This window comes from Taudactylus pleione, unplaced genomic scaffold (genome assembly GCF_031769625.1).
Source record: "Taudactylus pleione unplaced genomic scaffold, aTauple2 ptg000372l, whole genome shotgun sequence".
NCBI lineage: Eukaryota > Metazoa > Chordata > Amphibia > Anura > Myobatrachidae > Taudactylus > Taudactylus pleione.
In genome coordinates, this window is record NW_028284773.1 from 18,013,183 (window position 1) to 18,026,648 (window position 13,466).

The 13,466-nt window shown below is 45.7% G+C and overlaps 1 protein-coding gene across 1 annotated transcript in view; it reads left to right on the forward strand.

The window, feature by feature from the left end:
* Positions 1-13,466, forward strand: part of LOC148508326 (T-kininogen 1-like) — a 133,435-nt gene that overhangs the window by 59,414 nt on the left and 60,555 nt on the right. Inside the window, exons 7-8 of the mRNA XM_088444772.1 lie at positions 8,068-8,216; positions 9,426-9,533. Of these exons, the coding sequence (XP_088300898.1) occupies positions 8,068-8,216; positions 9,426-9,533 (257 nt within the window). The remainder of the gene's footprint in view (positions 1-8,067; positions 8,217-9,425; positions 9,534-13,466) is intronic.

The window sequence follows — 13,466 nt, forward strand, 5'->3', positions numbered from 1 at the left end:
CACATGACTGTGGCTGAAATTATTGGTTCGTTTGGGCCCCCACAAAACAAGCTGGCAATTAATGTGTCCCTGCACAAACTGGTTCTACGGAGGCAAGATGTCATCCTCATCCTCCTCATCCACCGATTCCTCACCCTCTTCAGTGTGTACATCCTCATCCTCACAAAGTATTAACTCGTCCCCACTTGAATCCACCACCACAGGTCCCTCTGTACCTTCTGGAGGCTGGTCTCCCTGGAAGAGCTGATAATTCATTTTGATGAACATCATCTTCTCCACATTCTGTGGAAGCAACCTCCTACGCCTTTCGCTGACAAGGTTCCCGGCTGCACTAAACACTCTTTCGGAGTACACACTGGAGGGGGGGCAACTCAGGTAAAATAGAGCCAGTTTGTACAGGGGCCTCCAAATTGCCTCTTTTTCCTGCCAGTACAGGTATGGACTGTCTGACATGCCTACTTGGATGCTGTCACCGATGTAATCCTCCACCATTCTGTCAATGGTGACAGTATCATATGCAGTGACAGTAGACATGTCAGAAATTGTTGCCAGGTCCTTCAGTCCGGACCAGATGTCCAAACTTGGTCCTGCCTGCCCTGCATCACCGCCAGCGGGTTGCTTAGGATACCTAAGTTTTTTCCTGGCAGCCCCAGTTGCGGGAGAAAATGAAGAAGGAGCCGTTGACGTGTCACGTTCCGCTTCAGCTGACAGTGTGTTCACCAGCAGGTCTTTGCACCTCTGCAGGCTTGTGTCGGCCGGAAAGAGAGACACCACATAGGCTTTAAACCTAGGATCGAGCACGGTGGCCAAAATGTAGTGGTCTGATTTCAACAGATTGACCACCCTGGAATCCTGGCAAAGCGAATGAAGGGCTTCATCCACAAGTCCCACATGCCGAGCGGAATCGCTCCGTCTTAGCTCCTCCTTCACTTTCTCCAGCTGCTTCTGCAAAAGCCTGATGAGGGGAATGACCTGACTCAAGCTGGCAGTGTCTGAACTGACTTCACGTGTGGCAAGTTCGAAGGGCTGAAGAACCTTGCACAACACGGAAATCATTCTCCACTGCGCTTGAGTCAGGTGCATACCCCCTCCTTTGCCTATGTCATAGGTGGATGTATAGGCTTGTATGGCCTTTTGCTGCTCCTCCATCCTCTGAAGCATATAGAGGGTTGAGTTCCACCGCGTCACAACCTCTTGCTTCAGGTGATGGTGGGGCAGGTTCAAGAGTGTTTGCTGGCGCTCCAGTCTTCGGCACGCAGTCGCTGAATGGCGAAAGTGGCCAGAAATTTTTCGGGCCACCCAAAGCGTCTCCTGCACGCCCCTGTCGCTTTTCAGAAAATTCTGCACCACCAAGTTTATTGTGTGAGCAAAACATGGGACGTGCTGGAATTTGCCCAGATGTAATGCCCGCACAATATTGGTGGCGTTGTCAGATATCACAAATCCCCAGGAGAGTCTAAGTGGGGTAAGCCACTGGGCGATGATTTCCCTCAGTTTCTCTAAGAGGTTGTCGGCGGTGTGCCTCTTACTGAAACCGGTGATACACAGCGTAGCCTGCCTTGTAACGAGCTGGCATTTCTGAGATGCTGCTACTGGTGACGCTGCTGCTGTTGCTGCGTAAGGTGATACATCTACCCAGTGGGCTGTCACAGTCATATAGTCCTTAGTCTGCCCTGTTCCACTTGTCCACATGTCCGTGGTTAAGTGGACATTGTGTACAACGGCATTTTTCAGGACACTGAGGACACTTTTTCTGACGTTTCTGTACAGTCTCGGTATCGCCTGCCTAGTGAAGTGGAATCTAGACGGGATTTGGAACCGGGGACACACTACCTCCATCAATTGTCTAAATCCCACTGCACTAATGGCGGATACCGGACGCACGTCTAACACCAACATAGCAGTCAAGGCCTCAGTTATACGTTTTGCTTCAGGATGACTGCTGTCGTACTTCATCCTCCTCGCTAAGGACTGTTGGAGGGTCAATTGTTTAGTAAAAGTAGTGGTGTTCCTACTTCCTCTCTGGGATGATGAACGACTCCCAGCAGCAGCAGCAACAGCAGCAGCGGCAGCAGTAGGCGTAGCAATGCAGGATCCTCCGGAGGAATCCCGGATAGGAGAGTCAGTCATGCCAGTGATATGGCCTGCAGGACTACTTCCGATCCTGACTAAGGAGGAAATTGACGAGGAGGGAGTTGACGGTGTGGTTTGCAGGCGCTTGGATACAACAGGACAACGGGATTTAGGTGTCCCTGGACTGCTTACGGTCTGAGCCAAAGTTTCTGAACTTGACAGTAACTTTTTATGAATGCGCTGCAGGTGCCGTATAAGGGAGGATGTTCCTAGGTGGTTGACGTCCCTACCTCTACTTATTTCACCTTTACATATGGTACATATGGCAAGACAGTTGTTGTCCGGATTTGGATAGAAATATTGCCAGACCAAAGAGGTGGAATGTTTGGTCTTCTGCCCAGGCATGACCGTGATGGGCTTTTTCATCCCACGGACAACAACTGTCTCCCCCGGAGCCTGATTTAAACAAACCACATCACCATCAGAATCCTCCTCGCCAACTTCCTCCTCAGCGCCAGCTACACCAGTATCCTCATCCTGTTGTACTTCAACAGTGACATCTTCAATTTGCATATCAGCAAGTGGACTGTGGGTGCTCCTTTCAGCACTTGCAGGGGGCGTGCAAATGGTGGAAAGAGCCACCTCTTCCCGTCCAGTGCTGGGAAGGTCAGGCATCGCAACCACCACCACACTTGGACTCTCTTTGGGGATTTGTGATATCTTCTTAGAAAGCACAGTTCTTCGCTGTGCTTTTGCCAGCTTAACTCTTTTGATTTTTTTAGTGGGAGGAGTGCTTCCATCGTCATGTGAAGCTGAACCACTAGTCATGAACATACTAGGGATCGACCTTAGCCGTTCCTTGCCACTCCGTGTCGTAAATGGCATATTGGCAAGTTTACGTTTCTCTTCAGCTGATTTAAATGTCTTTTTCAAGGTCATTTTCCTGAACTTTGCCATTTGGGATTGTATGTGCCCTCTACTATGACATTGGGCATCGGCCTTGGCAGACGACGTTGATGGCATGTTATCGTCTATGTCATGACTAGTGGCAGCAGCTTCAGCACTAGGAGGAAGTGGTTCTTGATCTTTCTCTATTTTATTTTTATCGGAGAAAGTTTGGTCCTCCATTTATGTTATATCGATTTGATATATACGTGCGGCTAAACACAGAAAATAAATTTTTTTTTGGTTCGGACTGGAGTGTACTTTGTGGGTTACAGCACCCTTTAACGGTCAAGCCAGCCGGCCCTTTACTTATGACACAGGCGCACTCTTGGCACTACTTTGTTGATGCACGTGCGGCTACTGCGCACACAATTCACAAACACAGAAAATAATTTTTTTTTGGTTTGGACTGGAGTGTACTTTGGGGGTTACAGCACCCTTTAACGGTCAAGCCAGCCGGCCCTTTACTTATGACACAGGCGCACGCTTGGCACTACTTTGTTGATGCACGTGCGGCTACTGCGCACACAATTCACAAACACAGAAAATAATTTTTTTTTGGTTTGGACTGGAGTGTACTTTCGGGGGTTACAGCACCCTTTAACGGTCAAGCCAGCCGGCCCTTTACTTATGACACAGGCGCACGCTTGGCACTACTTTGTTGATGCACGTGCGGCTACTGCGCACACAATTCACAAACACAGAAAATAATTTTTTTTTAGGTTTGGACTGGAGTGTACTTTCGGGGGTTACAGCACCCTTAACGGTCAAGCCAGCCGGCCCTTTACTTATGACACAGGCGCACGCTTGGCACTACTTTGTTGATGCACGTGCGGCTACTGCGCACACAATTCACAAACACAGAAAATAATTTTTTTTTTGGTTTGGACTGGAGTGTACTTTCGGGGGTTACAGCACCCTTAACGGTCAAGCCAGCCGGCCCTTTACTTATGACACAGGCGCACGCTTGGCACTACTTTGTTGATGCACGTGCGGCTACTGCGCACACAATTCACAAACACAGAAAATAATTTTTTTTTTGGTTTGGACTGGAGTGTACTTTCGGGAGTTACAGCACCCTTAACGGTCAAGCCAGCCGGCCCTTTACTTATGACACAGGCGCACGCTTGGCACTACTTTGTTGATGCACGTGCGGCTACTGCGCACACAATTCACAAACACAGAAAATAATTTTTTTTTGGTTTGGACTGGAGTGTACTTTCAGGGGTTACAGCACCCTTTAACGGTCAAGCCAGCCGGCCCTTTACTTATGACACAGGCGCACGCTTGGCACTACTTTGTTGATGCACGTGCGGCTACTGCGCACACAATTCACAAACACAGAAAATAATTTTTTTTTGGTTTGGACTGGAGTGTACTTTCGGGGGTTACAGCACCCTTTAACGGTCAAGCCAGCCGGCCCTTTACTTATGACACAGGCGCACTCTTGGCACTACTTTGTTGATGCACGTGCGGCTACTGCGCACACAATTCACAAACACAGAAAATAATTTTTTTTTAGGTTTGGACTGGAGTGTACTTTCGGGGGTTACAGCACCCTTAACGGTCAAGCCAGCCGGCCCTTTACTTATGACACAGGCGCACGCTTGGCACTACTTTGTTGATGCACGTGCGGCTACTGCGCACACAATTCACAACCACAGAAAATAATTTTTTTTTGGTTTGGACTGGAGTGTACTTTCGGGGGTTACAGCACCCTTTAACGGTCAAGCCAGCCGGCCCTTTACTTATGACACAGGCGCACGCTTGGCACTACTTTGTTGATGCACGTGCGGCTACTGCGCACACAATTCACAAACACAGAAAATAATTTTTTTTTAGGTTTGGACTGGAGTGTACTTTCGGGGGTTACAGCACCCTTAACGGTCAAGCCAGCCGGCCCTTTACTTATGACACAGGCGCACGCTTGGCACTACTTTGTTGATGCACGTGCGGCTACTGCGCACACAATTCACAAACACAGAAAATAATTTTTTTTTTGGTTTGGACTGGAGTGTACTTTCGGGGGTTACAGCACCCTTAACGGTCAAGCCAGCCGGCCCTTTACTTATGACACAGGCGCACGCTTGGCACTACTTTGTTGATGCACGTGCGGCTACTGCGCACACAATTCACAAACACAGAAAATAATTTTTTTTTTGGTTTGGACTGGAGTGTACTTTCGGGGGTTACAGCACCCTTAACGGTCAAGCCAGCCGGCCCTTTACTTATGACACAGGCGAACGCTTGACACTACTTTGTTGATGCACGTGCGGCTACTGCGCACACAATTCACAAACACAGAAAATAATTTTTTTTTGGTTTGGACTGGAGTGTACTTTCAGGGGTTACAGCACCCTTTAACGGTCAAGCCAGCCGGCCCTTTACTTATGACACAGGCGCACGCTTGGCACTACTTTGTTGATGCACGTGCGGCTACTGCGCACACAATTCACAAACACAGAAAATAATTTTTTTTTGGTTTGGACTGGAGTGTACTTTCGGGGGTTACAGCACCCTTTAACGGTCAAGCCAGCCGGCCCTTTACTTATGACACAGGGGCACTCTTGGCACTACTTTGTTGATGCACGTGCGGCTACTGCGCACACAATTCACAAACACAGAAAATAATTTTTTTTTAGGTTTGGACTGGAGTGTACTTTCGGGGGTTACAGCACCCTTAACGGTCAAGCCAGCCGGCCCTTTACTTATGACACAGGCGCACGCTTGGCACTACTTTGTTGATGCACGTGCGGCTACTGCGCACACAATTCACAAACACAGAAAATAATTTTTTTTTGGTTTGGACTGGAGTGTACTTTCGGGGGTTACAGCACCCTTTAACGGTCAAGCCAGCCGGCCCTTTACTTATGACACAGGCGCACGCTTGGCACTACTTTGTTGATGCACGTGCGGCTACTGCGCACACAATTCACAAACACAGAAAATAATTTTTTTTTAGGTTTGGACTGGAGTGTACTTTCGGGGGTTACAGCACCCTTAACGGTCAAGCCAGCCGGCCCTTTACTTATGACACAGGCGCACGCTTGGCACTACTTTGTTGATGCACGTGCGGCTACTGCGCACACAATTCACAAACACAGAAAATAATTTTTTTTTTGGTTTGGACTGGAGTGTACTTTCGGGGGTTACAGCACCCTTAACGGTCAAGCCAGCCGGCCCTTTACTTATGACACAGGCGCACGCTTGGCACTACTTTGTTGATGCACGTGCGGCTACTGCGCACACAATTCACAAACACAGAAAATATATTATTTTTTTAGCACTTGGGGGGAGCACCCCTGATGGACAGAGCACCCCCTGGACAACACTACAGCACCCCTTTAGGACTGGGACACTGCACAGGACTTTGGAACTGACTGCACAACACAGTCCAGCCAGCCCCTATGGACTTTGAAGTAGTGGACACAGCCCCTATTAACAACAGCAGCACAGCACAACACAGCCAGCCCCTATGGACTTTGAAGTAGTGGACAACAGCAGCACTACACTACACTACACTACACAGCACTAACTCCCACCCTCCCTCTTCACTGTCCACAGCCGAGTGAGAAAATGGCGCCGACGCGGGTACCTTATATAGGATCCAAAACCCGCGAGACTCGGAAGGCGGGATGATGACGTTTTGCCTCGATGTCAGATCCGAGTCAGGCGGGAAAAGTCGAGCCTGACTCGGATCGGACTCGGATCGGGGGGGCTCGGGGGGGTTCGGATTTCAGAAATCCGAACCCGCTCACCCCTAATATATATATATATATATATTCTCTTTCTGTGCATATTTTATTTGAGACAGGCAGCAGGAGACCCATAGTCTAAGGCAATGCTTCCTAGAGGTCCACACACACACTTTAACTTACCTTAGCTCGCTCGCTCCATCCTTCTCCTGTCATTGTCTCACTCTCCATGCTCCGGGTGGCTCCTCAATCCTCACATCACTCGCCCGCCGCAGCTCCTCTGTCATTCAGCGGCACAGCGTGACATCACAACGTCACATGCACCGGCTTCAGCATCAGAAAAACTTTATTGACGGCAGTTTGCACACTGGTGATTGGCCAATGCGGTAAGGTGGGAGGCGGAGCGGGAGGACGGCTGTTGGGCCCGGCTGGGTGAGAAGTGTCTAATGTGTGGTGGAGGGGCCAGGGGTATAGTAGTGGGCACAGTCGGGCCTGTCACTGTCTGCCACTTTCAGCCAGGGGGTTAATAGCGGGCAGGCAGTACGTAGCAGGTGCCGGGCGGGCCCCTCGAGTGTCTCTAGTACTGGCAGTCATCCCCTGATGGCGGCCCTGCTTGCATATATTAAGCTTCCTAAAGCACTCTGATAAGGAATCCTTTTCATATCCTTTATTTCTTCCTCTCTTATTGGTGAAATGGCCTTTGGTAATTTTGTGCCTTTGTTAATGAGAGTATTTACTGGCTTTGCATCTGACATTGCATACTAACTAGATAAGCATTGTATAAATATATCCTTGTTGATCAACTGTGACAGCTTTTAGTCAAGTTTGTCTGGCCTGACAACACAACTGTACAGGCATTTAAATTTGTCCACTCAGTTATGAGGTCAGTGTTGGAAGTCCCTGCTGTAAGTGTACAGGCAGTCGGCAGCTGCACATGAGCAGTAGCCCAGCGGTGACGTTACAGGTCAGAGGTTGCATATACCTCTGAATCTGGGTCCTAGTACAAAGCATGTATAGTAGAGAGAGGGGACTGTGTCGGAGCGCACTGCTATCTAACAACCATGACTTACACAATTGTGCAATAGGCATTAAGCGATACTCAAAACTACAAATTTAGTTATTAGTAAAGCTTGTTGAGATAAAAGAGAAACCACCAAATCTGTATAGTGAACTGGGGGTTCGCGAAGAGGGGCATCAATATCTGCTCTGCTTTATTTAAACAGGCCAAGATGGAAGAGGATAGTGGAGTGCAGTGTTAAACCATTACTCAGTCGAAATTTGTTTTTAAGTCTTTGAACTCACACAATTTACAATTATTATTATTTTTTGTTTAATGTATTCTGCTTTTTCCCAGGAGTTTGCCTTAATTGTCCTGTACCAGTGGATCCTCAGGATCCTGAGATTCTAACTTTGTTAATACAAGTAATGGATGAATACAATTCCAACAGCAGCCACATCGGAAAGCTTTATGGTATTTCCAGTGTTCAATATGCCACAAAAAAGGTGAGTGTGTACAGGTTAGTGTGTATATAGTTTAATGTGATGGGAATTACTCTAACATTGCAGCCCTTACAGTGTTTGGGTTTAAAATATGGGTCTCCTCCTGGTAAAATCAGACTGAACATCAATGGACTTTATTCAGCTTCAGCAATAGAGGCAAAAATTGACTGGTTAAAAGAAAATAACACCTACCTCATTCAGGACACTTCCTCACCCCTTTCTAACAAATGGGCAGCTAAGCCACTTATCTATTTACTGTGCTACTTTACTATAGTAATCTCCACAACATTTTCACTACTGGTGTTTCTCCTCATTCACTGTGATCGCTCATTGTAGTAATAACTAATGGGGACAGGACTTACTGCTGTGCCCAATTGGCTAATCCAGTATTCTCTTCTGAGCTCTATCTATGTTATGTGGCAACAAGTTTATGGAGGTATAATGTAGACATGTGTATATCATAGCAATGTCCAATCTCCTACCCATTTAGTACCACCCCTTTCAAATGAAAAAAAAAACCATTTTTGTTTTTCACCTAATATGCTACCCAGTTTAGCCTTATGTATTGCATAAATCAGTCATAGGTAGGATGGGATATAAGGACTGTTGTCATTATATGTCATTTTTGATTTGGCAAAGCTTCCAATTATAGTGATCAGTCTGCTTCCAATTATAGTGATCAGTCTGCATTTGTTCTTAACCAAAGGTCTATATTTTTAATGTGACCAGTTCGTCAGAGAAGCCCACTGTAAATGCATTTGCCACCTGCAGTACAATAATCTACAAATAGGGATTCCAATGCCTCATGAATATACTACACTTTGCCTTTCAGATCCAGTCTCACAGTATACAGTGATTAATGGAAATAAGGGTATTTTATTATGATATACACAAGGTTGGACTTTTTTTGTATTGATGTCAATTTCATCTTGAATAACTATATATTGCTTCATAACTGAGGGGGAGATTTATCATATCTTAGAGAGAGATAAAGTATCAACAAATTAGCTTCTAACTGTCATAAGAAGCTGATTGGTTAGTACTTTATGTCTCTCCATTTTATCTCTCTCCAAGATTTGATAAATCTCCCCCTAAGATGTGTAAAATGACTGTATTTGGCAGTTTTGCATTAGAATGTTTCTATAGTATTATCCCTTACTAAGAATGTTAGTTAGTAACAATTATTTCTCACTCTCAATCTTTATTTTATAGGGTTTTCACAGACTATTATATGAAGTGACTTTTACTATAAAGCCAACCAATTGCTCTAAGCCTGACTATACCATACTGGGAGATGAATGTGACTTTATACCAGATGCTGTAAGTTCATGTGTAAAGTTAATGTACAAATGTCCTGTCTGTAGGAGATGCCAAGTGATTTAGGGGCCTATTTAGCAATGTTGAAAAATTGCCCTCATAAATAACATGCTTGTGTTCCTATGCAGGGTAATTAGAGATGCTGGTTCACTGCTATTTAGCCTGAAACTTGGGACAGCACATCTGATAAGATGCTATCCTGGTGTAGGGTTTCAGTATAGTTATAGTGACAGCTATCACTGTACTTGCTGTATTTGTTGGAAATATGTGTGTACAGGTTGCCGATGTAGCAGAGTTACATGTACACACCAGCAGATGCCCTGAGACAACAAACTTCCCAGTTGCTTAACCAGTGGAGTGGTTCATTGGTAGTGTGTTATGAAACACCAGAATATTTGTATAAGATTCCTAGAGCCATGCTACAGAGATCTTCTGCCTATAACAGCTGCCTGTTGTTCCCTAAAGTACACTCACTGGTGCTTAGGATGCCGCCAGGTCTTAAAACTCAGGACAGTAGAAGCATATACAATATTCTGGTGATCACAGGACAATTGGCTGGAGTAGCATAAACAAGACAATAAACAGACAAAAATAGGACATAAATGCTGAAAGCACCTACAGGGTAACCACAGAGCAGTGCTGGTAACATATATTGCAAACAGATGGTAACACAGCAGAGATGGATAATTACTGATTAGCAGAGGTAACTTGCAATAATATACAAGAGCAGTGTGATAAACCCTTAGGAGCAGGATATAAAGCTTGCAGATGGTAATAATATACAGTACTGTGCAAAAGCTTTAGGCAGGTGTGGAAAAAATACTGCAAAGTAAGAATGCTTTCAAAAATAGAAGTGTTAAGTGTTAATAGTTTATTTTTATCAATTATTAAACTGCAGAGTGAATGAACAGAAAATAAATCTAAATCAAATCAATATATGGTGTGACCAAATGCCTTCAAAACAGCATTAATTCTATAAGGTACACTTACACACAGTTTTTGAAGGCATTCGGCATGGAGGTTGTTCCAAACATTTTGGAGAACTAACCACAGATCTTCTATGGATGTACAAAAACAACTGGGAGCGCTGAATGACACTAGTAGTGTCTAAATTGAATGTATGCAGATATAGTCATGAAATCACAAAAATACATATAATAAAATTCACATATTAGATCAAATCTGTAGATGACAAAAGTAAATAAAAAATAAATAAAAATAAATGAAATAAAAAAAATATAAAAGAAACCACTGTGGCCACAGAAAAACAGACAAAAAAATCAGCATGCATAAAAAAGGGGGATATTTCCCAATGAATAAATGTTAGTATAGATATGTGAGTTTTTTCTTTTTATCTTTTTGTCAAATTATCCAGGATTGTATGGAAATGAATAAAAAAAAGTCTGTTGGATTTGACTTAAATAATAAAAAATAAAATCAGTGTGCACAGCCACCGAATGATGGGCTTATTCCACAAAATTAAAATCAATTTGTAGTGGGAGTGAACATTAATATGTCATGACTGGGGATATATAGCTGAATCCACTAAATTGTGACTAACACAGTCTCTGTGTAACCAATAAACTGATATCGTATTGCTGCTTTGCAGCGTAGATCTTGGGAGAGGCCTCTCCTAAAAGCATCCAGCAAAAGAATCCTCATTGCCCGACATGTGTCCAGAGATGCCGATCGTGGTGCAGCAGTGGAGTTCACAGACTGCTGTAGTGCATACCGCGTGCTTGTTTTTCCATAAGGTTTTCAAAGGGGTTAGCCACTCCTCCCTGGTGAGCTGCTTCTAGATTTATCTATTGCCATTTTTGATGCACCTACCCCATCTTTCCTTCCTTTTCTGATTCTATGGATGTAGGCTTGCTCAAATCATTCTGTCTCTTCATGTAATCCTAGACAGATTCGATGATGTTGAGATCAGGGCTCTGTGGGGACCAAATTTTCACTTCCAGGACTCCTTGTTCTTCTTTACGCTGAAGATAGTTCTTAATTACATTGGCTGTATGTTTGGGGTCGTTGTCCTGCTGCAGAATAAATTTGGAGCCAATCAGACACCTCCCTGATGGCATTGCCTGTATTTCTCAGCATTGAGGACAACATTAATCCTGACCAAATCCCCAATTCCATTTGCTGAAAGGCAGCCCCAAACTTGCAAGGAACCTCCACCATGCTTCACTGTTGCATGCAGACACTCATTATTGTACCGCTCTCCAATCAGGGAGAGTTGGCAAGTATGACCTTACATAGCTCCACCGATCACAGTAACTCACTGTGTGTCTCGACCAGAATCAGTAGTGACATCCTTTTCAGCTGTTCTAAGTGAGTGGATGACACATGCCCAGTGTCCTGCTGGTGGTCCTCATTCAGAGTGTAGACACCGCCTGTCAGACATGATTCTGCTCATTTACCCCACATACTTGTGTTTGTCCTCCTTGCAGCTGCTTTAGTCTTGTCTTATTTTGCCATCACTAGAATCCCCACTGAGACATGGGATCAGCAGCGCCATGCCTCCTTCCAATGCTCATCAAGTCATGCACTGGCTCGTACTACTTTCTGAAATCCGAACCCCCCCGAGCCCCCCCGATCCTAGTCGTATCCGAGTCAGGCTCGACTTTTTCCGCCTGACTCGGATCTGAAATCGAGGCAAAACGTCATCATCCCGCCTTCCGGGTCTCGCGGGTTTTGGATTCTGTATAAGGTACCCGCATCGGCGCCATTTTCTCACTCGGCTGTGGACAGTGAGGAGGGAGGGTGAGAGTTAGGGCTGGCTGGGCTGTGTAGTGTAGTGTTGTGCTGCGCTGTGCTGCTGTTGTCCATAGAGGCTGTGTCCACTCCTCCAAAGTCCATAGGGGCTGGCTGTGTTGTGCTGTGCTGCTGTTGTCCATAGGGGCTGTGTCCACTCCTCCAAAGTCCATAGGGGCTGGCTGGACTGTGTTATGCAGTCACTTGTCCATAGGGGCTGTGTCCACTCCAAAGTCCTGTGCAGTGCCCCAGTCCTAAAGGGGTGCTGTAGTGTTGTCCAGGGGGTGCTCTGTCCATCAAGGGTGCTCACCCCAAGTGCAAAAAAATAAATATTTTTTCTGTGTTTGTGAATTGTGTGCGCAGTAGCCGCACGTGCATCAACAAAGTAGTGCCAAGCTTGCGCCTGTGTCATAAGTAAAGGGCCGGCTGTCTTGACCGTTAAAGGGTGCTGTAACCCCCAAAGTGCACTCCAAACAAAATAAAAAAATATTTTCTGTGTTTGTGAATTGTGTGCACTGTGGCTGCATGTGCATCAACAAAGGAGCAGCGCCAAGCATGCGCCTGTGTCCCATAAGTAAAGGGCCGGCTGGCTTGTCCGTTAAAGGGTGCTGTAACCCCCAAAGGGCACTCCAAACAAAATAAAAAAATATATTTTTTTGTGTTTGTGAATTGTGTGCGCAGTAGCCGCACGTGCATCAACAAAGTAGCACCAAGCGTGTGCCTGTGTCATAGGTAAAGGGCCGGCTGGCTTGACCATTAAAGGGTGCTGTAACCCCCAAAGTGCACTCCAAAAAAAATAAAAAAAATTATTTTTTGTGTTTGTGAATTGTGTGTGCAGTAGCAGCACGTGCATCAACAAAGTAGTGCCAAGCGTGCGCCTGTGTCATAAGTAAAGGGCCGGCTGGCTTGACCGTTAAAGGGTGCTGTAACCCCCAAAGTGCACTCCAAACAAAATAAAAAAATATTTTCTGTGTTTGTGAATTGTGTGCACTGTGGCTGCACGTGCATCAACAAAGGAGCAGCGCCAAGCGTGCGCCTGTGTCCCATAAGTAAAGGGCCGGCTGGCTTGTCCGTTAAAGGGTGCTGTAACCCCCAGAGGGCACTCCAAACAAAAAAAAAATATTTTCTGTGTTTGTGAATTGTGTGCACTGTAGCTGCATGTGCATCAACAAAGGAGCAGCGCCA